Here is a 27,255-nt window from a genome sequence, read left to right as displayed (position 1 = left end):
TGCAATGATTGCGTAGACCTAAATCAGCAAGTTGTTTGTGCAACAGTGTCTTCTAAATCATAGAGGAATACATGAAGCAAGAATGTAAGCTACGTGAAGTAGATTAGAGAAAACGTTCAATGTAACCAAAGCTTATAGGTTTCCCTAGGAAACACTTATCAAAACGTTGTTTCCGAATCATTCTATTTCCATGATTCCAACAGTTCACCCAAGTGTTTTGCTCTAAATAACAAGTCAAATCACAATTGCAACATTTGGTTAAAAATAAAGCCTAGATTGACTACCTATATGTGTAGCTCTACTTGGCAGCGTGGAAATGATCTCAAAATCAGTGCAGGAAATGCAGAAATTGATCAATTATTTTTGGTTGAAGACTAATTTAACATTATAAAACAATCAGAATGGATAAAGACCCATTAAAATAACTTAGAATGTGTGTGTTGCAACCCTAGGGTCAAGCACTACTCATGAAGCAAATGTAAAACTTTTCTTATTAAAAAACATAAACTACAATCATACCGTCAAATTTTATTTTATTTCATACTTCGATATGATATTTAAAATGATAGCTCTAAAATAATGGAGGAAAAATGTTACAAATTTTAAGACTTTATTACATAAATTTCTTCTACAAATTACCAAAATGTAAATAATGCTCCAAATAGAAATAAAAAATATGAATAAATATAGAATATACACTCATTTACAAAACAGTCCTACGAGCTAGCTAAAAAGGAAATTGAAAGTGACTCACCATTTCAAATCATTATAAAAGTAAATGGAACCTTCTTTAAGGACCACAGGAGGTGAAAAGTGTTGCAGTCCTTGGACTCTTAAGGACGTTACACACTTTACGCAAACTACGCAAACGAGGCAGGGGGTGCAGCCCCTTGGACAGTGGATGGCTCTGTCCGTGTCAATTGGAAAGACAATTAGGGGCTTATTAGTGGGCTGTGGAGATGTGTAACTTGTGAGAGTGACTGCTCCCCAGCGCGGCCAGAGCCCCTGCGACATCTCCAGCCAGGAACAGTCTGAGGCATTGTCTCACCTAATTATGCAACAGGGGGTGAGAATAATGCTCCAAATACATAATGCTCTACGTACTTTGTGCGGATCAAATTCTGGAATGGGTCATATACGACACTCCCATTTGCATAGAGTGTGTAGGGTCTGTTAGAGGAGAACTCTGCAGTGAGTGAATTTAGCCCAACTGTCTCTATTTAAATGAAAAGTCCAGGAACTTGATGATGGTTGTAGTATGAGTGTATACATGAAGGCATAAGTCTGATTCTTAAATCAGTCGTCTGGGTGTTGTATTACTTTCTTTGCAGACACATACTGTGTAAAGAGCAGTCCTGGGGTCTTCACTTCTTGGGTCTCTCCAGGATGTTCAGGAACTTCCCCCTGGTCATCTCCCTGGCTGGAGAATTAACAAATGATACAATGTAAATATCAACAACTGAACATTTCAGAAATCGAACGTTTTGGAGCACCTTTTATTCAACTTGAGGTAACCTACCTAAAAACAATTTGTTAATTAAAAGTATTTCCACTCATTCTCTATATGCTTCTGGGAACTAGTGATGCATGGGTCTGCTGTTTGTTCACCTGCCCACAATTTCTAATAACCCATCCGCAACCGCCCGACTATGTGTGATAGATAAAATCCACACCCAACCCTAACCAGCAAATATAAAAAAATTGTTGCCACAATGTCAGAAGCAGAAAAACGTCTAGAATTTCATTGTATGTTGTAGCTAGGGTTGCAAAATTCCATGAACTTTCAATAAATTCCCAGTTGCAGATTTCCCAGAATAAGCAGGAAATCCAGAATTCTCCAACCAGACTTTCTGGAAAACCAGGGAATTAAAAGTTCCCGGAATTTTGCAACCCTAGTCGTGCAGTAGTGTTAAGATTTCCCTTCACTGGAACTAAGGGACCTAGCCCGAACCATGAAAAACAGTCCCAGAACATTATTCCTACTCCACCAAACTTTACAGTTGGCACTATGCATTGGGACTGGTAGCATTCTCCTGGCATCAGCCAAACCCAGATTAATTCGTTGAACTGCCAGATGGTAAAGCGGGTTTCATCACGCCAGAGAAAGTGTTTCCAATGCTCCAGAGTCCAATAGCGGCGAGCTTTACACCACTCCAGCCAAAGTGCATCGCCCATGGTGATCTTAGGCTTGTGTGTGGCTGCTCGGCCATGGAAACCCATTTCATGAAGCTGCCGACGAACAGTTCTTGTGCTGACTTTGCTTTCAGAGGCAGTATGGAACTCATTAGTGAGTGTTGCAACCAAGGACAGACGATTTATACGCACTACGCACTTCAGCAGTCAGGTTTCTGTGAGCTTGTGTGGCCTACCACTTTGTGGCTGAGCTGTTGTTGCTCCTAGACATTTCCATTTCACAATAACAGCACTTACAGTTGACCGGGGCAGCTCTAGCAGGGCAGAAATTTGATGAACTGGCTTGTTGGAAAGGGGACATCCTATTACGGTGCCACTTTGAAAGTCACTGAGCACTTCAGTATGGCCATTCTATTGCCAATGTTTGTCTGTGGAGATTGCATGGCGGTGTGCTCGATTTTATACACCTGTCTGCTACGGGTGTGGCTGAAATAGCCAAATGTACTAATTTGAAGGGGTGTCCACACACATATAGTGTATGATTCTGTGTATAATTTCCATAATTTTTGTAGGCTATTTGTTAATCTATAATTAAATACATGCACCTTCTCTATTGTCATTGCCCTAGAACACTAAATAAACCCTTGCTCAACAGAATAATGTTTCACGGAGCAATGCAAACACACACACACACACACACACACACACACACACACACACACACACACACACACACACACACACACACACACACACACACAAACAAAATGGAAACGTTTTTCTTTACAAAAAGTAGAAATGACAGCTGTCTGACTGGTCGTAACGGAAATAGAAAGCTGTGAAAAAGACCCAATGTGTTTCTGATAAGATTTGAGTTCAGCTTCGATGCATATTTCATGTGGTTGAAATACTATCAGATTTTATGATGCTGATAAAGACAGCACCTCTACAGATGGTATCTGAGCATTCACATTCTCTCAAGTGTCTCAAGGGTTTCCTGGTGTCAGGAAAATAACTTCACACTCAACGTCAACAAAACAAAGTAGATGATCGTGGACTTCAGGAAACAGCAGAGGGATCAGCCCCCTATCCACATCAACGGGAGAGTAGTGGAGAAGGTGGAAAGTTTTAAAGTTCCTCAGCGTACACATCACGGACAAACTGAAATAGTCCACCCACACAGACAGCATGGTGAAGAAGGCACAACAGCGCCTCTTCAACCTCAGGAGGCTGAAGAAATTTGGCTTGTCACCAAAAACACTCACAAACTTTTACAGATGCACAATCGAGAGCATCCTGTCGGGCTGTATCACCGCGTGGTACGGCAACTGCTCTGCCCACAAACGTAAGGCTCTCCAGAGGGTAGTGAGGTCTGCACAACGCATCACCGGGGGCAAACTACTTGCCCTTCCGGACACCTACACCACCCGATGTCACAGGAAGGCCAAAAAGATCGTCAAAGACAACAACCACCCGGGCCACTGCCTGTTCACCCTACTATCATCCAGAAGACGAGGTTAGTACAGGTGCATCAAAGCTGGGACCGAGAAACTGAAAAACAGATTCTATCTCAAGGTCATCAGACTGTTAAACAGCCACCACTAACATTGAGTGGCTGCTGCCAACATACAGACATAATCTCTAAGTACTTTAATGATTAATAATGGGATGTAATAAATATATCACTAGTCACTTAAACAATACCACTTTATATAATGTTTACATATCCTACATTACACATCTCATATGTATATACTGTACTCTGTACCATCTACTGCATCTTGCCTATGCCGTTCGGCCATCGCTCATCCATAAATTTATATGTACATATTCTTAATCATTCCTTAACACTTGTGTGTATAAGGTAGTTGTTGTGAAATTGTTAGGTTACTTGTTAGATATTACTGTACGGTCGGAACTAGAAGCACAATCATTTCGCTACACTCGCATTAACATCTGCTAACCATGTGTATGTGACCAATAAAATTTGATTTGAAGATGCTGAAATAAAGAAATTATTTTTCTCCACTCCTGTTCCCAAGTCCACATTTTGCCTACATTTTATGTCTTTTTTTACTGCAGGGATTTTTTTATTCTGCAGGATTTAATATTAAGACTATGTGAGAGGTTATAGACCTACAAAGTGTATCCAGATTTCAGTTTCCATTTAACCCATCTTAATAGTAGGCTACAGTTCCCTTGACATGCCATAGGCCTATGTGAAGTCCCATTTTGCGACTGTCGTATTTGTATAGCACCACACAATCATCACACACCGCTGTCATCCTCTTTTACCACTTCACCAAATCTTTCCCAAACATGACTTTTTCTGGCCCTCCCTTCTGTTCATTTTCAACTCTCCTTTCACAGCTTTTGTCTTAATGAATTAAACTTCGACAATGTCCGTTTTGCCTCCATGGATTGACACAAACTTCCCAAAAGCATTAGGTGATTGGCGTGTAGGCTATTTGGCGCACGTACAGTTAAGCATAGGCTTATGCACTAATACCAGACAGCCTAAATTAATGAAAGAAAAACCTTAAATGTAGCCTATACATATAAATTGCACAAGAATTATACATTTATAGATTTAAGGTATTGTTTTCTCTTTATTCAACCCACCCACCACCCACATGCCTTGCAGCCACACAATATTTAATGATCCTTAACCCGTCCACCCTGCGGATATAACCGCGGGGACAACGGGTTATGAGTCAACCCGCGCGTCACTACTGGGAACACTACAAACCGTATGCTGTCAAAACATGCTTTGACCAGGGTTTTAGACTAAAACAAGCTACAGCACTCCATCTCTCAGCCCCCCACTTCAGAGCAGAATTACTTATCAATGCAAAGCATGCATTTCATTTGTGAGATGTCTAACATGGAGGTAATTTACACCAACATCTGTTCCATTCTGGGCATGGAAAAACAACCTAAGATGCAGACTAGCTACCAAAGACAATAGGCTACAATTGTGATTGCCGTCTCAAGACAGCCAGATACAGGTATTCAAGCATCTCAGTATGTACACTACCATTCAAGAGTTTGGGGTCACTTCGAAATTTCCTTGTTTTTGAAAGAAGAGCTATTTTTTTGTCCATTAAAATAACAAAATTGATCAGAAATACAGTGTAGACATTGTTAATGTTGTAAATGACTATTGTAGCTGGAAACGGCAGATTTTTTAAATGGAATATCTACATAGGCGCACAGAGGCCCATTATCAGCAACCATCACTCCTGTGTTCCAATGGCATGTTGTGTTAGCTTATCCAAGTTTATCATTTTAAAAGGCTAATTGGTCATTAGAAAACCCTTTTGCAATTATGTTACCACAGCTGAAAACTGTTGTTCTGATTAAAGAAGCAATAAAACTGTCCTTCTTTAGACAAGTTGAGTATCTGGAGCATCAGCATTTGTGGGTTCAATTACAGGCTCAAAATAGTCAGAAACAAAGAACTTTCTTCTGAAACTTGTCAGTCCATTCTTGTTCTGAGAAATTAAGGCTATTCCATGCGAGAAATTGCCAAGAAACTGAAGATCTCGTACAACGCTGTGTGCTACTCCCTTCACAGAACAGCGCAAACTGTCTTTAACCAGAATAAGTGTTTCTGGCCATTTTGAGGCTGTAATCAAACCCTCAAATGCTGATGCTCCAGATACTCAACTAGTCTAAAGAAGGCCAGTTTTATTGCTGCTTTAGTCAGAACAACAGTTTTCAGCTGTGGTAACATAATTGCAAAAGGGTTTTCTAATGACCAATTAGCCTTTTAAAATGATAAACTTGGATTAGCTAAAACAATGTGCCATTGGAACACAGGAGTGATGGTTGCTGTTTCCAGCTACAATAGTAATTTACAACATTAACAATGTCTACACTGTACTTCTGATTAATTTTATGTTCTTTTAATGGACAAAAAAATGGCTTTTCTTTCAAAAACAAGAACATTTCTAAGTGAACCAAAACTTTTGAATGGTAGTGTATGTGTGTTGGTGTTTGCAGGCATGCAAGTGTGTTCAAGAATGAGAATTTGTTCTTAACTGACTTCCCTAGTTTAAAAAAAAAATTAAAAAAATAACAACAACAAAAAAGATAGGGGCAGTGAAAGGGGGATTTATTGTCTGAAAGATACTGTTCTCTGGAACGCAAACTAATCAATCCACATAGGGTTGGGCATTTGAAATTATTTTACTAATGGAATAATATGACATTTTTTCAGATATCAGGATAGTCGATAATAATACTGACTCAACCTATAAGAATGACGCAAATACACATGGAAGGTGTAAACAGCAGATCAGCTGCTTGCTTTTCTCTGGTTGTTTGGCTAACTGCAACAGCAAAAGAGAAGTCAGATTTTTGCCATGATAGAAGAGATTCTGTGACAAAAAGGTTTTCTGTTGAGTATTTTGCATTGATCTGTCTCGTCTTGTGGAAACTCTGTTAGGTGAGTGCCTGTAATTGCTATTTTAAAGGAAACACAGCATAACGATGTCAGGGCAGCCTGGAGGGATAAATGCGCAGTAGCTCAACGCAAGGTTATAAACATTTTCAAAAGTGTGTTGTTTTATTCAATTAAGAATTTAAAATATCATATCCTTGCAGGTAAAAATGTCACAATTTAAGAAAAACTTTTTAATTTTTAAAATAGGCCTACAATTGTTTTTCTCCAAAGATGACACTCACTCAAGTAATTGAATACGAATGTCTGTTTGGATATCTGAATATTCGATTAACAGTGCCCATACCTAATCCACAACTTTCCATCATAGAGTGCCTTATGTGTAAGAGACTATGGCGATATCCACATTTTTCCTCACTGACTGCCATTACTATACACTTACCACTGAAATACCGTAGTAAGAACTGAAGACACTGATCAGATACACAGACCATAAAGGTTAGCTAGAAAAGCCTATGAACTGGGAGAAGTACTTTGTAGAGACATAATGAAAAGCACTTGGTGGGGGTCTACAAAACAAGCTCTGCGCAATAGTTCTGGATCCGTGCCAACCCCATACTGTAGCGCGACAACAGATTGGCCCCAACTGAAGGCCTTTTGTCACTTTGCTTCTATCTGCTAAGGAGAGTATTTCAGGAGGTTTTCAGTCAACAATAGCCAGATTATGTCACAATGGAAGCTACAGGGATGTTCCTCCAGCATCAGTACGACCCTGGAGAGGCCTCATCCAGGCCCAGTAATTACTCTTTGTTCTTGGTAATAAGAGAAGAAGGCTCTTAGCACCAGCAGAGAATCAAAGCTCAGGCAGGGCCAAGAGGGGAGCAGGGATCACCTCTTCGAACCTGCACAAAAACCACCTCCTTCATACAGTTGCTAAGCATACCCACCAGGACATGAAGAGCAATACAGGCAACACATTTCAAGTGGGCAGTGGCCCTTCCATCTGGAATCTTTTTGGAAAAACATGCATAGAAATACCACAGTCGCAAGCTTTCCCACCCACACAGAAGGTCCACAGTTGTAGAATTGTCTGTCTCTGCTCGTTGAACTCGACACCAGAGCTGATGAGCAGCCTGGGTGTCTGGGTGTTTGTTGGGCTGTGCAGAGCGGTGTGGTGTATGGTGAAGGGGTTAGCGGCTAATGAAAAAGCAGGGTGGATTGTAATTTAGATGAGCCGCCCAGCCTGGAATGATAATGCCCTGGCTGAGCAAGGGCCGCTTCACCTTGAGGTGTCCATCATCAGGTTAACATGACGCTAATTGGATTGGGATTGATACATTTTGTGCGGCGCTGCTGTCTCTTCGAATAACACTAAACAAAATAATCAGAGCCCCCGGACAGACAGGCAGACAGGGTCTTAGATCGAATGAAACAATCAGTATCAGGTGGGATGTAATGAATTAGGATGACCCAAAACGACTGGTGCACAGATATAATTTCCCTATTTGGAAGAGTTGGGCTTGGTGAGCCAAAGGCTACCACAACAGTGTGAAAGATCACTAATTAGGCCTACACACCGCACAGAGGAATAGAGATCCAACAGCATGATTAGTAGTCTGCTATGACCATGTATTTGATGGCACTAAATAAAAAGACAAGAGTGTAGATAAAACTATAACCTAAAATTATAGATTTATCACTGTATTGCATTCATATACAAATTACATACTTCATGTGAATGGAGACAGGACCTCTAGAGCCTTCAAACTCAATTCTGGACCTCAAAGCCAGTTCCACTGCATTTTCTCATTGTTGCCTTCTTGACCTGGAACACCTGTGTGCAATTAATTATCAAGCAGAACAGAAAACCAGCACACTCCGGACATCGTAGGGTGTTTTCACACTTGGTCCCTTTCAGACATTTTTTGTGGAGTGTGAAGTCTCTAAAAGGAACTCAGAGACATCAAAAGAGCCCCCAAAGCGAACCAAAACTGAGACCATCTCGATATGTGGTCTGAGTTCGGTTTGTTTGAATTCTGCGGTCTGGTTCCCTTATTTTTAAAATGTATTTTACTTTTACCCCTTTTTCTCCCCAGTTTCGTGATATCCAATTTGTAGTTACAGTCTTGTCCCATCACTGCAACTCCTGTACGGACTCGTGAGAGGCGAAGGTCGAGAGACACACGTCCTCCAAAACCTTATTTAACCAGGTAGGCTAGTTGAGAACAAGTTCTCATTTGCAACTGCGACCTGGCCAAGACAAAGCAAAGCAGTGTGACACAGACAACAACTCAGAGTTACACATGGAGTAAACAATAAACAAGCCAATAACACAAACAAGTCAATGACACAGTAGAGAAAAGACAGTCTATATACAGTGTGTGCAAAAGGCATGAGGAGGTAGGCAATAAATAGGCCATAGGAGCGAATAATTACAATTTAGCAGATTAACACTGGAGTGATAATTGAGCAGATGATGATGTGCGAGTAGAGATACTGGTGTGCAAAAGAGCAGAAAAGTAAATAAAATAAAAACAGTACGGGGATGAGGTAGGTAGATTGGGTGGGCTATTTACAGATGGACTATGTACAGCTGCAGTGATCGGTTATCTGCTCAGATAGTTGATGTTTAAAATTGGTGGGGGAAATAAAAGTCTCCAAGTTCAGCGATTTTTGCAAATCGTTCCAGTCACTGGCAGCAGAGAATTGGAAGGAAAGGCGGCCAAATTAGGTGTTGTCTTTGGGGATGATCAGTGAGATATACCTGCTGGAACGTGTGCTACAGGTGGGTGTTGTTATCGTGACCAGTGAACTGAGATAAGGCGGAGCTTTACCGAGCTTAGACTTATAGATGACCTGGAGCCAGTGGGTCTGGCGACGAATATGTAGCGAGGGCCAGCCGACTAGAGCACACAGGTCGCAGTGGTGGGTGGTATAAGGTGATTTGGTAACAAAACGGATGGCACTGTGATAGACTGCATCCAGTTTGCTGAGTAGAGTGTTGGAAGCTATTTTGTAGATGACATCGCCGAAGTCGAGGATCGGTAGGATAGTCAGTTTTACTAGGGTAAGTTTGGCGGAGTGAGTGAAGGAGGCTTTGTTGCGAAATAGAAAGCCGATTCTAGATTTGAGTTTGGATTGGAGATGTTTAATATGAGTCTCGAAGGAGAGTTTACAGTTTAGCCAGACAATTAGGTATTTATAGTTGTCCACATATTCTAGGTCGGAACCATCCAGGGTGGTGATGCTAGTCGGGCGGGCGGGTGCGGGAAGCGAACGGTTGAAAAGCATGCATTTGGTTTTAATATCGTTTAAGAGCAGTTGGAGGCCACGGAAGGAGTGTTGTATGGCATTGAAGCTCGTTTGGAGGTGAGTTAGTACAGTGTCCAAGGAAGGACCAGAAGTATACAGAATGATGTCGTCTGCGTAGAGATGGATCAGGGAATCGCCCGCAGCAAGAGCGACATCATTGATATATACAGAGAAAAGAGTTGGCCCGAGAATTGAACCCTGTGGTACACCCATAGAGACTGCCAGAGGTCCGGACAACATACCCTCAGATTTGACACACTGAACTATTTCTGTAAAGTAGTTGGTGAACCAGGCGAGGCAGTCGTCAGAAAACCCAAGGCTATTGAGTTTACCGATAAGAATACGGTGATTGACAGAGTCGAAAGCCTTGGCCAGGTCGATGAAGACGGCTGCACAGTACTGTCTTTTATCGATGGCGGTTATGATATCGTTTAGTATCTTGAGCGTGGCTGAGGTGCACCCGTGACTGGCTCGGAAGCCGGATTGCACAGAGGTGAAGGTACGGTGGGATTCAAAATGGTCAGTGATCTGTTTATTAACTTGGCTTTCGAAGACTTTAGATAGGCAGGGCAGGATGGATATGTCTGTAAGAGTTTGGGTCTAGGGTGTCACCCCCTTTGAAGAGAGGGATCTCGGACGATACAAAAGAGAGGTTGAACAGGCTGGTAATAGGGGTTGCAGCAATGGTGGCGGATAGTTTTAGAAAGAGAGGGTCCAGATTGTCTAGCCCAGCGGATTTGTACTGGTCCAGGTTTTGCAGCTCTTTCAGAACATCTGCTGTCTGGATATGGGTGAAGGAGAAGCTGGGGAGGCTTGGGCTAGTAGCTGCGGGGGGATGGCGGAGCTGTTGGCCGGGGTTGGAGTAGCCAGGAGGAAGGCATGGCCAGCCGTTGAGAAATGCTTATTGAAATTTACGATTATCATGGATTCATCAGTGGTGACCGTGTTACCTAGACTCAGTGTTGTGGGAAGCTGGGAGGAGGTGCTCTTGTTCTCCATGGACTTTACAGTGTCCCAACACTTTTTGGAGTTAGAGCTACAGGATGCGAATTTCTGCGTGTATTGGTTCCTGACTTCCCTGAACAGTTTCATATCGTGGGGACTATTCGATGCTATGGCAGCACTGCTTCTTGACACACTGCTCGCTTAACCCGGAAGCCAGCCGCACCAATGTGTCGGAGGAAACACCATGGCGACCGATTTCAGCGCGCCACACACTAGACTAGTGCAACACTGTTTCCCCTGCCATAACCCCTCACACTAGACTACTGCAACACTGTTTCCCCTGCCATAACCCCTCACACTAGACTACTGCAACACTGTTTCCCCTGCATTAACCCCTCACACTAGACTACTGCAACACTGTTTCCCCTGCCATAACCCCTCACACTAGACTACTGCAACACTGTTTCCCCTGCATTAACCCCTCACACTAGACTACTGCAACACTGTTTCCCCTGCATTAACCCCTCACACTAGACTATTGCAACACTGTTTCCCCTGCATTAACCCTGCATTGAATGGTGTGAGAAGACAACAACATAGTTGCTGATAATCAAAACATAAGGTACAAAATTCATTCCATCTCTTAAAGGGGCAGTAGCCTACATTGGGTGCACAATTTTCAGGTAGGCCTACAGCATTATTTAATCTCCAGTAAATTCTTCTGCTATTTAATCTGTCATCAATGATATTTACATGTTAATTTTATCATCTGATTACAATAATGTTTTTTAACTAAATCAATTAGTTTACAAAATGTTGGTATATCTAGCTGTCCGATAACACGTTCTGATGGAATGGCTTGTCCTGTACTTTTACCCAGAGTGCATTGAGTGAATGTTGGAAAAATATCTTGGTTCCTTGCAGGACATACCAATTTGAATGCAAAGAGGACTCAGACCTCAAAAAAGGTGAAGTGAAGTGGCAAAAGAGTTGAGTCCTCATGCAAATGCAAGGGCAGTGTAAGTACAAAGAGAACAGAGTTATTTTGCTTATTTTGTTTTACCGAGTTGACATTAAAGAGGACTGAGGACTATATGTGAAAACACCCTAACAGTTAAATACCCCTGCTTTAGAGAATACTATTGAGTCATTGGTCTCCTAATCCAAGTTTATCTTTCTGATCTCTCTGCTAAGAGCGTGTTAAATGGACCACTGGTTTCTGGAGAGGCCTACTAATGGGAGAGACTGGTGGCCCTCTCCCTCCGTATCTCTCTTGATCCTCCCAACAATAAATGAGGGCAGCCTGGTCTGTGGCTGTAGACCCCCCCCACCCCCTCCTTGATGAAGACTAACCCCTCTGAGCCACTCATTAATTACGAGTTCAGTTTAGCATCCGCCTCTGTCACATAGAAACTCAAATGATTTGCATTGTAAGACAAATATTAAAAGCGGGAAGAGAAATGATCAGCCGGTCAGCCACCCTCAGGCAACTGGACTCTCACACACGGAGTGAAGACACCAACATAGATCGCAGACACCCCCCCCCACACACACACACAGATGCATGTGCACATGCCCACACATAGACGCTGTTACACAGCAGGGGCAATCAATACTGATTAGAGGGAGTTAGAGATGTGTTTAGTTGATTATAAAGGTCAATCACTAATTCTGTACTTATTTATCAGTGACTTGTTACAGCTGCCAGCCATACTAAATAACACCTTATGGATTGTGAGGGCCATGTCTTCACCCTGTTGATTAGTTGAGCTCTAATTATCATTTAGCACTGGCTGGGCTGGCCTGGGGATGCCATCACAACGTGGGACTGATGGGAAATAAAATGACAAAATGTCCCCCTCAACAGAATGAATATCCAATACCGAATACAATATTCGTCCACAAGCACTTCTCAAAATAGCATTCTCCCAATGTAAATGTATAGCCTAAATGTGTGACATCACCTCTCTACCATTTGGAGTGGGTGATCTGGGTGTCATAGTCACATCAACTCCCCCCTGTGTAGAATGGTAGTAATCATGGTGAGGCCGCTTCACCTCTCCAGGCACACGCCAGAGGAGCCAGCCAGACCCCTGTTAGTCCTAGAGACAGATGACCACCTGGGTTAACTGGCGTCCCAGCCTCCAGCCCCGACTTCCACAATTCACTATCATTAAGACTCAAGCAGACTAATCTGACCCCTGCTGCCCATCTTTAAGTGCCACTCAGCTATTACTGGTTGTAAGCTTTACTTAATGGATTTAACATCCATTCTCACTGTCCACTTCCCCTGGGACCCGGGGATGACACCCCCACAAACCCCTCCTTCCCCCATTAACACATTCACTCACCCCCCCCTTCCCATATACACACCCGCCTCGCAAAACATAGCCTACACCTGACGCTCATGTTTGTGTTCACAATTCAATTACCTACTTATTGATACTTCACAGGGATATTTAAGATGCAGACACAGCCAGTGATTTCCCAGGGGAGCCACTGGTTCCTCTTTATGTCCCAACCGAGAGCACTCCTCTCCCCCCTCTTCTCTCCCTCCAATATATTCCTGCCTGTGTGCACTGAGACACACACGCTCGCACAAACAAACACATCTATACCTCCCCACCCATGCCATAGCCTATCCCTGTTCAAGAGGTGTCCTTATTAATAGGCAATCAGTCAAAATTCATTCATTAAAATGCCTAAAAGGTTTTACACCGCCACTATGATTAGCTGGGAAAGAAAATCCAATGAATTCCTAATGCGTTTATGGAAATGAGGTGTCATTTCCGATCTGCTCAGGGAGGCGGCAGGCAGGCAGGGCTGAAGAACAGGCGGTATGTGCAGCTCTCTTTCCCTCTACCATGATACACACCTCCAACACTGATACAGAGGGCACCTCACCATAGCGTCTAGGCTGTTTAGACAATCTTAGTGTAATAGTTGAACATTCAAAATTGCTAAAAGTGAACGGAAGAATTAAGAGTTTGATGAACCACAATTCTGATTGTACGATTGCGATTCAGCACTGACTGTTGCTACATGCTTCAACAGCTGCACTAAACAAACAGTCAGGAAACTAAACTGCGTTAACCATGCAACACTGGTTTGAGGCTTCTGGATTAACTTGCTACATATTTTGCTAAACAGAAATGTTTTTTTTAGGGACAATTTTTTCATACCAGCAATTTGATCTCCTCAAGCCAAACAACATTTCCCCCAAAGTATGCATCTCAAATAGCAAAAAAATATACAGAAAACGTATCAATACACATCATCGTTTGACTCGTTTGAGTTTCCCATCACGCCACTCCTAATGGCGTCTTCACCACGGACAATTCTCCAGCGGGTGGGCCTTGCTATTCATCTCCACTATGAGCTCATAAAGCAGGCCGGTGTGGAGAGGAGGACAGAGGAGGAGAGGAGGGGGTGGGTCCCCTGTTCCTCATTCAGAGGTTGTCAGGGAGCAGAACTTCATAACGGCCCGCCCCGCGGTCGCTCAGGCCGCCCTGATGGATTGATGAAGGCACATTAGCACCATGGGCCAGTGTGAATGCAATCATATTCAGCAGCCCTGGCCTCTTAATAGGAAGGAGATTGATGCTGGGCCATTAGGAGCTGTCAGCACTGACCTTCAGCCTCAACTCCACATAGGCAGGGATGTAGGGGTCATCCTGGCTGTACTGTGGTGGTGGCACAGTGGTGTTTAGACCAGGACAGCTCTTTGCCACCGCCAGCCAATACTAAGCAGGACTGGTCTTGACTGGCGTTCCCTTGTATCAAACCAAACCTGGAGGATTACCTGGATGATTATGACAGCCTCATTGAGGAAGATTGGCAGGTCTTGCTGTAAAATAATGTGGCAGCAGCAAGACCTGTTATCTGTCCACCTGTGCAGAGCTCTGCAGAAGGCGACTAAAATCACATCAGACTCTTTCCATCCACTCCACTCCACACCAAATTCCAACCCCTCCTCTCTGTCCACAGCTACAGGCAGCCAAAAGGAAAAACCAACAGAGACAGAAAGTATTTTATTCAAGTGCAATACTTCAAAATTAACAAGATCTTAGACTAATAAGCACTTTAAGCACTTTGACATGCAAATGGATCTTTATATAAACTAAGGCACCAGTGAGGATTTCCTACACTAGACAACTTGTTACAGCTGTTGATAAGTCATTGATAATAATGTGCCATTTTTTAAATCTCATTACATGAAGATATACGGGGAGAACATAGCTATATTCAATACAATTCATGAGTTGATTTAAAACCTGTTTAACCCTTTATCATGGTTGGTGTCTTGACGGATTTGTCAAAAAAATGGTGTGACATAAAACATTACTTTTCTGTCCTTGCTTTTATGGCAGTGCAAGTTGTCATTATATATTAAGTATGAATCAGTTAAATTAGATATTGAACTTGAACCCTGTAAGAATCCTGGGTCTAGCTGTCAGACAGTTTTTTGTATAGAGATCACAGAAATGCAGTGTAACTAGGTAACATTTCGTGTCTCCTTATGTTACGGGGTGAAAACAGTTTTCATGGGCACACAAGTCAAAAATGATGTATGAGATTGCAAAATCGCATGCTTCTAACCGAAAGTGTCACCTTACCTTGATACTTAAAACCTAAATCAATACTGTTCTTCAATAATTATGTATAACACTTATTCGTTGGGCATTTGGTGTCCAGCTGATTAGTTACACCATGATATTTTCACACATCATCATCTGATCCATGAGGGAAGGACAGTCAAGTGACAAACAGCTGTTGTGATAGCGCATGCCATGCAACAACAGCTCAAGTGCTGGAAAAAAAGGAGTTTGCGAGGAATATTTGTGTGTCACTTGCTGCTGGTGAAGACAGTTGTGCTTGGATTCACGCTGGATCTAAAATCCCTAGCGAAATGATGTTGGTAATCTGTTGTTGTCTGCTTGATTTAGAGCAGGGGTCTCGTTAGATTTAACAGAGAAAGTATTAAGGTAATGAGTTCATGTTTTCATATATTTTTGTGCCTCGGATTGGACACCAAGTCTACTGCGCTCAATTGTGTAAGATAGGGTATTGCGCAACACCCAACGCTATTCCTATTAATTATTCTGGATATAATGACAAATTACATACCCCAGTGGGCTTACTCACAATATAACTTGGTAATGAAATGACATGAGAAATACATTTTGTTTTCCATGTTACACCTGCAATTTTAAACAGTGCAAGGGGCTTGAAGTAGCCTCCTTGAACTTTAATTTGGAGGTCAGAAATTCAAGTATTTGAATAGGCCTACCTTGAAAATCAGACATTTAATCAATTTGGTGCTTGAAAAGTCCTTGTAAATATTGTAGCCAATTTATGTTCTCCTGCTCCCTTATAATTTTCCATGAGCTCAATTTTATCTGTTTTTGTGAGATGTGGCCACTTTCATTTGTTTCCTGCCACTTCAATTGATTGACAAATTCTTCCAATAAAAAAGGAACCTGTTTTTTGCTCACTTTCTCATTATAAAAACAGAGATGGTGAGATTCAAACGGTGAGATGAATGCTATCGCTATTCATGGCTTTATTATGTGTGCCTGCGTCGGCCACATAGGCTACAGAAAAATGGCCATTCAATTTATTTAGTCAGGTAATGTCCACATTATTCTCACATATTTTAGAATGTAATAATAATTTGAAAATCAATGCATTGGCAAGACCCCCACCCCCAAATATTTTTTTCTTAAATGCTTTTTTAGGGGAGGGGGTCTATATTATTAAATTCTGTCTTTACAATTCTATAACAGAGGTCCTTCAATGAACTGCTTAAAAAAGTTCCTGAAAGTCCTTGAATTTGACTTGCCAATGTTTTATGAACCCTTCTTAAAGGGATGTATAGTCCTAGGCATATGATATTGTATAGGTGAAGTTAATAGCCAATTTGCAAATATTCATCCTGCATGAATTCATCCTGCATCTTTTTTAATTCTGTTTCAAACCATTTAGAAATTTTAACACGCACAAAAAAAAATAATGTGGCAAATTTTACTTAAATCTGAATCTATTTCCAACAATAAATCCATTGCAGTGAAAAATCAGGAGGCTGGTTCTGTACAGTACTTGTCCTCATCATCTGACTCTAAAGAATTATACCGAAAAAATGATATCAGTCTACACTAAACGCTCTCTGAATAGGGAAGCTGCTTGGCTCCATATTTGGCCACATCATAGATAAAGATATCACTACATTAGCAAGGAGCCAAGTCTCAGTCAGTCCAGTCAGCCGGTGGTGTTGGTGGGGATCAGTGAAACCTACAAGTGTGTTAGAGCAGCAGCCTGAGGCCTGTCCCTCAGGACCAATCCCCTTTCAATTACCTCCAATAACAGCACTTATCACAGTAGTCAGCACTCTCCTGGGACCCAGGGCCTGATGCCGAGCTCAGCGGCCCACAACAGGGGCATTCATCACAGGTCGAGGCAGCAGCTGGGGTCTGGGGAGGAGGCATGCGCCAGGTCCCCCCTGGGGAACACTGTGGCAGCATCACACAGCCATCGGGGGGAGTGGGGGGGGGGGGCAGGGGAATGGAGCCTGCCACACACGCCCATACAAACACATATGTGCATGCATAATATACAGTGGGGCAAAAAAGTATTTAGTCAGCCACCAATTGTGCAAGTTCTCCCACTTAAAAAGATGAGAGAGGCCTGTAATTTTCATCATAGGTACACTTCAACTATGACAGGCAAAATGGAGAAAAAAAAATCCAGAAAATCACATTGTAGGATTTTTAATGAATTTATTTGCAAATTATGGTGGAAAATAAGTATTTGGTCAATAACAAAAGTTTATCTCAATACTTTGTTATATACCCTTTGCTGGCAATGACAGAGGTCAAACTTTTTCTGTAAGTCTTCACAAGGTTTTCACACACTGTTGCTGGTATTTTGGCCCATTCCTCCATGCAGATCTCCTCTAGAGCAGTGATGTTTGGAGGGAGTTGAAAGTCTGTGTTGCCCAGCAACAACCCCCAAAGATTTTCTATGGGGTTGAGATCTAGAGACTGGCTAGGCCACTCCAGGACCTTGAAATGCTTCTTACGAAGCCACTCCTTTGTTGCCCGAGCGGTGTGTTTGGGATCATTGTCATGCTGAAAGAACCAGCCACGTTTCATCTTCAATGCCCTTGCTGATGGAAGGAGGTTTTCACTCAAAATCTCACAATACATGGCCCCATTCATTCTTTCCTTAACACGGATCAGTTGTCCTGGTCCCTTTGCAGAAAAACAGCCCCAAAGCATGATGTTTCCACCCCCATGCTTCACAGTAGGCATGGTGGTCTTTGGATGCAACTCAGCATTATTTGTCCTCCAAACACGACAAGTAGAGTTTTTACCAAAAAGTTATATGTTGGTCTCATCTGACCATATGGCATTCTCCCAATCTTCTTCTGGATCATCCAAATGCTCTCTAGCAAACTTCAGATGGGCCTGGACATGTACTGGCTTAAGCAGGGGGACACGTCTGGCACTGCAGGATTTGAGTCCCTGGCGGCGTAGTGTGTTACTGATGGTAGGCTTTGTTACTTTGGTCCCAGCTCTCTGCAGGTCATTCACTAGGTCCCCCAGTGTGATTCTGGGATTTTTGCTCACTGTTCTTGTGATCATTTTGACTCCATGGGATGAGATCTTGCGTGGAGCCCCAGATCGAGGGAGATTATCAGTGGTCTTGTATGTCTTCCATTTCCTAATAATTGCTCCCACAGTTGATTTCTTCAAACCAAGCTGCTTACCTATTGCAGATCCAGTCTTCCCAGACTAGGGAAGGTCTACAATTTTGTTTCTGGTGTCCTTTGACAGCTCTTTGGTCTTGGCCATAGTGGAGTTTGGAGTGTGACTGTTTGAGGTTGTGGACAGGTGTCTTTTATACTGATAACAAGTTCAAACAGGTGCCATTAATACAGGCAACTAGTGGAGGACAGAGGAGCCTCTTAAAGAAGTTGTTACAGGTCTGTGAGAGCCAGAAATCTTGCTTGTTTGTAGGTGACCAAATACTTCATTTTCCACCATGATTTGCAAATCAATTCATTAAAAATCCTACAATGTGTTTTTCTAGATTTCTTTCCCTCATTTTGTCTGTCATAGTTGAAGTGTACCTATGATGAAAATTACAGGCCTCTCTCATCTTTTTAAGTGGGAGAACTTGCACAATTGGTGGCTGACTAAATACTTTTTTGCTCCATTGTACATGCAGTGCTGCCCCACTTGCCTTCCACCCTTGGGGCCTCTGTTCTACAGGTATTCTGCCTTTGGATCTCCAAAGATTAGGCTACATTTAGCCATTTTACATGCCATTAGGCTGGTGTTCCAAGTCCTTCTGAAGGTTCAGGTGAAATCAGTGTCCTCTAGGTCAGAGGTGTCTACGTCTGGCCCTTCCCCTTCCTCCACAGGCATCAAGGCGGGTGTTTTCACTGGCTGATTGTGCTCTGCCCATTAACCAGCTCAGTTTAATGGGCCACATGTTTAAAGGGGGGTAGTAAATCGTGTCCCCTGCCCTGGTTTGTGTTCTCTGAGGAAACAAACATGATGAAAAAGTAGCTGAGATTTACAAGGCCCCCTCTGACAGCCGGGAAAACAAGAAAATTAAACCAGAGCACATTAAAAAGGCATCAATACAAGCTGCTCTGAGACCGATAATAACCATCATTGTGTTACTTCATCCCGAGGTACATGACATGGTTGCAAAGACAACATCCCTTCCTTTATGGCTGCTAACATCTTTATAACTAACAAATATGTCGTATGGTAGACAACATGAAGCATTTAATCAAATGAAAGAACATTAACAGATCACTGCATGCTCAGGGCACGAGACAAGCTGATCTGAAAAATGTGAGGAACAGCAGATAGCGTAATTTTCCCATAAATGCCTGTAAATTAAGCTTATCACGTTTGGGTGAGACTGGTCCCACAGACCCTGGATCAGACTGTATGATCAGCTTGTTTCATTTGTATTTAGTTATAATATTTAGCTATAATATGTGTGGTAGACAGAGCGGATCCTGACCTGTAAATATGAGCCTGGAATAAGCAGATAAAATGTGTTATCTACAGCTATGCTGAAATCAACGACACTAATCTGAGCTTTCATAATGCCTGCTGCATAATAATGAGACATTCGAGCAGTGTCATTGCTTTTGTCATCCCCACCAAGTCTACGTGCACTTTGAGGCAATTCATTGTCACTCAAGCGGTCAAGTCATGCGCTATATCTCGAGGTAGCTTGCTTGCTTGATCAATATAAATGTTGCCTTTAAACAAAAATATATCTCTCATTTCTATGAGCGAGCAGGGCAAAGCCCAGACAAATCATGTTTTCAATAATCCTTTCCAGAATGAGTCTACTTGAATCATTCTGTCTTTATGGAATTTGACAAATCAGCGGTGAGCTATCAGCCCTGCACCCCCTCTGCATAACCAACATGCTCTACATCTCTCAGAATCACAAAGGGGGGCAGAGGGTTCCTCATCCTCACTGTACAAGATTACAGTTTCTGTTTAAGCATTGAATGGAGCCTAAATCCAGTCCAGATTTAAGGTAGAACTCCACCCAGAGAGCATAGATTTAAGGGAGTGCTCTATTCTACAACAAGAGTGTGTGCAAAACGAGTGCAGCCAATGTTAAATGCATGGTTAGAATTCAACAATACTTTAAATTTGGCAGCAAAAAAATACTTTGAGAGGAAATTATTTAAGTCTGTATCAAATCTCTGTCACGGCGTTTTGTTTCTGGGTTTGTGCATGGTGTGCTTGTCCATAGCGAGCTAAATACCCATATTCCTTTTAGGAAAAAAAAAGGAGCACTTAGCTAGGCTACATCCCTCTAATCCACACTTTATGGATTAGGACAATGGATGCAGAAAATCTGTCAATCCACATTTTGCATCCATCACATGCTTCAATACTTGTTGTGTTATGTGAGACCTGCCACTACATTACCAGACTTCTAAATGCAATGTTGAATTGCTGTAGTTTTACACTGAGTTACAGTACCAGTCAAACGTTTGGACACACCTACTAATTTTCTACATCATAGAATAATAGTGAAGACATCAAAACTATGAAACAACACATATGGAATCATGTAGTGAGCAAAATAAGTGTTCAGCAAATCAAAACATATTTTATATTTGATATTCTTCAAAGTAGCCACCCTTTGCCTTGATGACAGCTTTGCACATGTCTTTGGTGTACAACATGATAGTTACATGTAGATTAACACCCCTACTGAAAAAAGAACATGAAATCGCTCTTGAGGCATGGAATGCATAGTTCGAACATTTCGACCATATCTTTAGTGCACAACATGAAGTTTCCCCCTTCATGGAAGTGGCAGCGGAACAGTGGGAGCACAGAGCAGAAGTTACATTGGCAGCAGTGTGCAGCAGCTAAGTAAAACAAATTCCTGCACCTGCGCAGAAATATTTGTATCAATAGCTACGGCATGTCGGGACCGCAGTCACTCCAGTACTTTAATGTAGCTGCAAGTTGGTGTTGATAGCAAGTGGCTGACTCATGAAGTGCTTACGTAACGTTAGCAGGCTGGCAGGGTTAACTTTAGCATGCAAGTAGGGCTAATGTTAGCAGGCTAGTTGGCTAGCAACCTAGGAAGCTGATTTGTAACAATAAATCCAAGTATTTACTTGTAAATTGGCTGAAAATTAAATTGAAACCCGTAGTCATGAGTGCAAACGATTTAGTTTAATTTTAAGTTATACATTTGAAGTAATTTCTGCTGGAGTTTACATTATTGTGAATAGGCTTGCTTGCCGGGTCCTCCATATACCTTCACATCCCGCAAAAATGTTTCCGGCATGATTTTGTCATTCTCATCCATTTTATTTAATAACAAAACAAGTTTTGAAAAGTGAGGTGTAACTTTGCATTGGAAATGTTGATGCGTATACTAATGTAAATCCCTTTGTTACATGTGGCTAAGTTTATGCTAACTACCCTTTAATGTGAAAATGCATTCAAAATGGTTGCCCTCTGCTGACGTGCAATGTACAAGTAAAAGGAGGGCTGTGATTGCCTACTACTGCCAATTTCTCTGTATAAAATAGCCATAACTTTAAACTAGCAGATATTACAGTACCTTCAGAAAGTATTTACACCCCTTGAGCTTTTCCAATTTTTTTTCCAAGTTACAGCCTGAATTTAAAATGGATTAAATTGATATTTTATGTCACTGGCCTACACACAATATCCCATAATGTCAAAGAGGAATTATGTTTTTAGACATTTTTACAAATGAATTAATAATGAAAAGCTGAAATGTCTTGAGTCAAAATTTAAAAAGCAGACATTGAATATTCCTTTGAGCATGTTGTTATTAATGACATGGTGGTGTATCAACACAACCAGTCACAACAAAGATACAGGCGTCCTGCCTAACTCAAGTGCAGGAGAGGAAGAAAACCACTCAGGGATTTCACCATGAGGGCAATATTGTAGTTACTAAACAATATTAACCTAAATGACAAAGAGAAACAAAGGACATTTGTCCTTGTGGCAAAATATGGCAAAGAAATAAACTTTTATACCCTGATTACAAAATGTTGTGTTGAAATACTCTTCATATTTTCAAGCATGGTGAAGGCTGCTTCATGTTAAGGGTATGCTTGTCATCGGCAAGGGAGTTTTTGTTGTTGTTGATAAAAATAAACAGAATAGAGCTAAGCACAGGCAAAATCCTAGAAGACCTGGTTCAGTCTGCTTTCCAACAGACACTGGGAGATAAATTCACCTTTCAGCAGGACAATAACCTAAAACACAAGGTCAAATATTCACTGGAGTTTCTTACCAAGACGACTTTGAATGTTCCAGAGTGTCCTAGTTACCGTTTTTAGTTAAATAGGATTGAACATCTATGGCAAGACTGGTTGTCTAGCAATGGTCAAAAACCAACTTCACAGTGCATGAAGAATAAAAAAATGAATAATGTGCAAATATTGTACAATACAGTTGTACAAAGTTCTTAGAGACTTACCCAGAAAGACTCACAGCTGTATTCGCTGCCAAAGGTGATTCTAACATGTATTGACTCAGGAGTGAATACTTATTTAAATGAGACATTTCTGTATTTAATTTCCAAATCATGCTAAATTTTTTTTCTAAAAACATGTTTTCACTTTGTCATTATGAGGTATTGTGAGTACTGTAGATGGCTGACTTAAAACAACAAACAACTCTGGCTGTAACAACAAAATGTTAAATAACTCAAGGGGTATGAATACTTTCTGAAGGCATTATATTTAAATATTTTTTAAAATATATTTTCATGTTTAAAAGTTTCAATATTCATAAAAAAAAATATATATTTAAATCAAAATATTACAGAGCAAGCGGTAAAGCTTAAAATGACACCATTTTTTTTTTGTTGCTTTGTAGCATCTGATGAAAGATGAACAATGATGGAGTCTTTGGTTAAGGCTAAAATGTCATAAATATGCCAACTTTAATTATTTCTCAATTATGCTTTTAGATACAAATGTCAAATATATCTCAACAATCCATCCTCCAATGGACTATTCTATGGATCACATTTTGTGAAAATTACAAAAATCACGTTATTTATTTGTCTGGATTTCATGAGGAATCACTCCAATACTCTCCATTTACAATCTATTTCTGTCTAAGTCATAACAATATTCAGAAAGAGTAGAAATACATTGAATCTTAATAAGCGGTGTCTACTTCGTGAAATGTAAAATGAGTTGAATGACTGAAGCAAATACTTGAGATGTTCCTTGACTGTTCAGACATAAATTAGCCATAAGGCTAGCAGCACCATCTAGAGGTTGCCTATGGAATGACAACTAGAGCTCTGCTACACGACCCGAGCCTGATGGGCCTTGGTTAGGGCTGTTTTATCATCAATAGCAAGGGTACGGGCAGGGCATCACTAAATTGATCATCAACATTTTGAAGCGGAGTCACTTCCTTGTGCTCTGCTGCGCAGTACAGTCAACAGTATCTGACTAAGATCACAACATGGTGTCAGAAGCGCTTCAACCTCGTCAAATATAAGACGAGAGAGATTATTTCACAGAAAATAATCAAGTTCATTGAGTTTTGTAAGAGTTTAGAGTGATGAAAAGTAGCTGACCACTCTCTATATATGTCTCGTCAATGAGCAGAGCAGCTCAAGCAGAGCCGTTGCTATGGATACTCACAGATCCAGAGCCGCCATGAGCAGAGCGCATGCAGATTGAGCAGCGCGCAGTGAGAAAGTTACGGATTTACTAACGGAGGAAACTATTTCTAATTTCGGGCAGGGCCTTAAATTTGGCAGAAGCAATCGGGCCCAGGTAGGGTAGGGCATGAGTATCACGGGCATGGGTAGGCCTTAAAATATATGCTTGTGCAGGGCTCTGGTCCCCAACTGGTTGTGAGTGTGTATGTGTATCATGTGTGTATACTTACACTCCTCAAGGCCCAGCTGGTAGGCCAGGTTCTGTAGCCCTTTGACCTTCTCCATCAGGTTTGCTGTGGTCAGACTCCCCAGCTCTGTGGGAGGAATAGAGTTGGAGTACAGTCAGTGAATAATATTAGTCTATTTTCACAAGTAGGCAATGCTCAACAGTAAGTGTACCATATGACACTACTGTACTTTACCTTTTAACATTTCAATGTCCTCACTCTCCAGTTCAGCCATCCATTTGGGTGGAGAATTGGTAATTGGCTGCAAGACAAAAAATAATAAGAAGAATGTGCATTCTCTCAGCCATGTAGGTCTATTCATTTATCAACGCTAACTATAGATCTTGGAAAAACACTCACATTTTTGCAAGATGCAGCAAATTCTGCAACTCCTGGCACTGTGTGAGAATCAGAATCAGGAATGAGTCAATTTAAATGATAGGCTTTATGAAGCGAACACAGAGGAGAAGACAAACTTACGTTGCTCTGGCCATAGGTCAGGAGATGCTCTATCCAGCTTCTCAAAACTCAGCAGAGAGGACTCAAAATCATCACCTTACAAAGGGGGAAAATGTATTTTAGTCGTCATCAACCGATTCAACACTAATAAATGTGAAAGAGCAGCCTTTAGCTAAGTGCTGTTCACGCTGAGTCATTGCGCTTGCTTGCTACTTTAACAGGGCTCATTTAGTATAAGTAATTAGGTATTGGGTTTGAATTTAACATAATGTTATGAAAGGAGCCATAATCCTTTCTTCTCCATGTACAGTGAGTTTGAGTGCAGGCTTTGTTAAGGCTCTACCAGGGGTTGGAACCGGAATTCTTTTCCAATAGTTTAGTTCTGAACAGAACCATTATTGTTTTCATTCCGTTCCACTGGTCCGACCAGCAAAAAAAGTTCTGACCCGTTTCGAACCCCAAAGTAGTAACGGTTTATATCGTTCCTTTGTGTTACTTTTTAGTCCTCTGAAAACGACATTAAATTAGTTCACCAATGGATAGAGCTGCTTGCTATGGAGCGGGAAAGCTATGTACATGCATTGGACAGACAAATGTAGAGTAGAGTACATTTTGCAGGTGAGCACTGGGCATCTTGTTTTTATGACATGCATTGTCTGAATTAGGCCCACAGAATTATACCTACGGAGGAGCAGCTTCTATGAAGGAACTTTGAATGTCTTTGAACTTCAGAGAGTTGGCTTAACTAACTTTGGACCAGAGCTAGCTCTTGATCATGACTCTCAGTTCCATTACATTCATTACATTACACATAATGCTGCCTAGAGTTTGAGCGCTAGACCAGACAAACTTGTGTGAGCAGAGTGGCACCAGAATTAAAATAAGACGTCTTACGTTTTTGTAGTTAATAAATCCAATGTGAAACGTGATAACTATAGTATCCTTCACTAACATTGAAAATGTTAATCCATTGCTCTCTAATTAAAAAATCTCTCCCTAATTTCTAAATCATGTCCGTAATGTCAGTAGCTACATTAGACTATGCATGCTTCGGAGGGAGAGGAAGGTAGCCTAAACTGCTGGCAAGCAGACACTGGAATACATTTCTGAGTAACAGTGAGGACTATGTATTGGCGCCTTGTTGCGTTTTTTTGTGGGACTGGAAAATTTAAAATAACGGTAATAACTGGTTTGTTCTGGAACAGTATGGATCACTTTCGTTCTCAGTTCTGTTCCTCAAAATTGTTTAATTTTCAGTTCTGTTCCCTGAACCAGTTCCAAATACTGGTGTCTACATTCTATAGCTAGACAGACCTTTTTGTTCAACTAACCAGTTCTTGCCTTAATTTTTTTCACTGAATCAAGAACTTACTAGTATCTTAGAAATGTCAATTTCCAGTTGCAGGTGTATGGAAAAGACACAAATGTACCTCCATACAGGTGGTTCTACAAAATCCGGCAAAAACTCAGATATTAAATCCATGTTTAGCATCGAGTGAGATATGCCACTTGCATGTGTGAAGACCTTGTGTTTTGGTCACACTGTGTGATGCACTGTCATCACATAGATTTCCTGCAAAGACGTTGGGAAATGCTAGATGTGCAGCAGCTAAAACGGAGAGGAACTCCCTCGCAAGGTACAAAACATGGATGATCTTTGAGTGTTCGATGTTTTTTGTAGAACCACCTGCAACTGGAAACGGACATTGCTAAGATAGGTACCTTTTTCACAGAATCAATAACTTAGAAAGCATTGCCAAGAACAGGTTAGTTGACAAATCTATTGGTGGTGGTTTGTATGGGGCTTTCTTGTAACGCCCAGTATTGGACACCCAATCTTTGGTTATATCACATTATCTGACGTACGGTCTGTAGCTAGCCACTAGCATGCTCATGAATTAGTCATTACAGCTACTGTTCCTTTGCTGACCACCTAGCTATGACAGTGTCCATTAAAATTGCCGTTACTGTTAAATTGGATAGGCCGAGATGGCTAATAAGACAAACGGCATATTTATCTTATCAAGTAGGAAGAATGGCATTGCTAGCTGGCTTGTTTTGGTTTGTCTGACATAACCTGTTGTGTGAGCATAGCCTGGTGAAAAACGTGAGACATTATTTGTACAACATATGAACTCAGAATTTTTCAGCAAATAGAAATACGAAGCATACTGGTTTCATTAGCATGTCGGTATCAAGATGTCAATTTATACACTCAACAACGAAATTAGAATTTACCTCCATTTGGAGACGCCATTTTTAGATCCACACACGTGATAGAATGCAGCCAATGGGTTGATGTTGCTTCAGATTGACGTGTCTGCACCAGGCTGCACTACAAACGCCTGTCAGCAGGTGGCATATGTATCACAGTGCCACACAACTGCATCAAAGATTCTTCTACTGAACAAAAACATAAACGCAAGATGTAAAGTGTTGGTCCCATGTTTCATGTGCTGAAATAAAAGATCGCAGAATTTTCCAATATACAGTAATTATTTACCTCAATATTTTTGCACAAATGTATTTACATCCCTGTTAGTG

At 41.4% G+C, this 27,255-nt stretch overlaps 1 protein-coding gene across 1 annotated transcript; it reads right to left on the bottom strand.

The window, feature by feature from the left end:
* Positions 1 to 516: 516 nt before the first annotated feature.
* LOC135507392 (protein lin-52 homolog) lies at positions 517 to 27,027 on the bottom strand. Its single transcript, XM_064926940.1, has 6 exons — positions 26,950 to 27,027; positions 24,733 to 24,807; positions 24,613 to 24,650; positions 24,448 to 24,514; positions 24,256 to 24,339; positions 517 to 1,420 (listed from the first exon to the last, which is right to left on the bottom strand). Exons 1-6 carry the CDS (start codon positions 26,966 to 26,968, stop codon positions 1,365 to 1,367), a joined length of 339 nt encoding a protein of 112 aa, XP_064783012.1. The 5' UTR covers positions 26,969 to 27,027; the 3' UTR covers positions 517 to 1,364.
* Positions 27,028 to 27,255: the final 228 nt, after the last annotated feature.

Source organism: Oncorhynchus masou, chromosome 21, assembly GCF_036934945.1.
Source record: "Oncorhynchus masou masou isolate Uvic2021 chromosome 21, UVic_Omas_1.1, whole genome shotgun sequence".
Lineage (NCBI taxonomy): Eukaryota > Metazoa > Chordata > Actinopteri > Salmoniformes > Salmonidae > Oncorhynchus > Oncorhynchus masou.
Note: the sequence above shows the minus strand (reverse complement) of the source record. Positions and strands in the feature narration are given on the sequence as shown.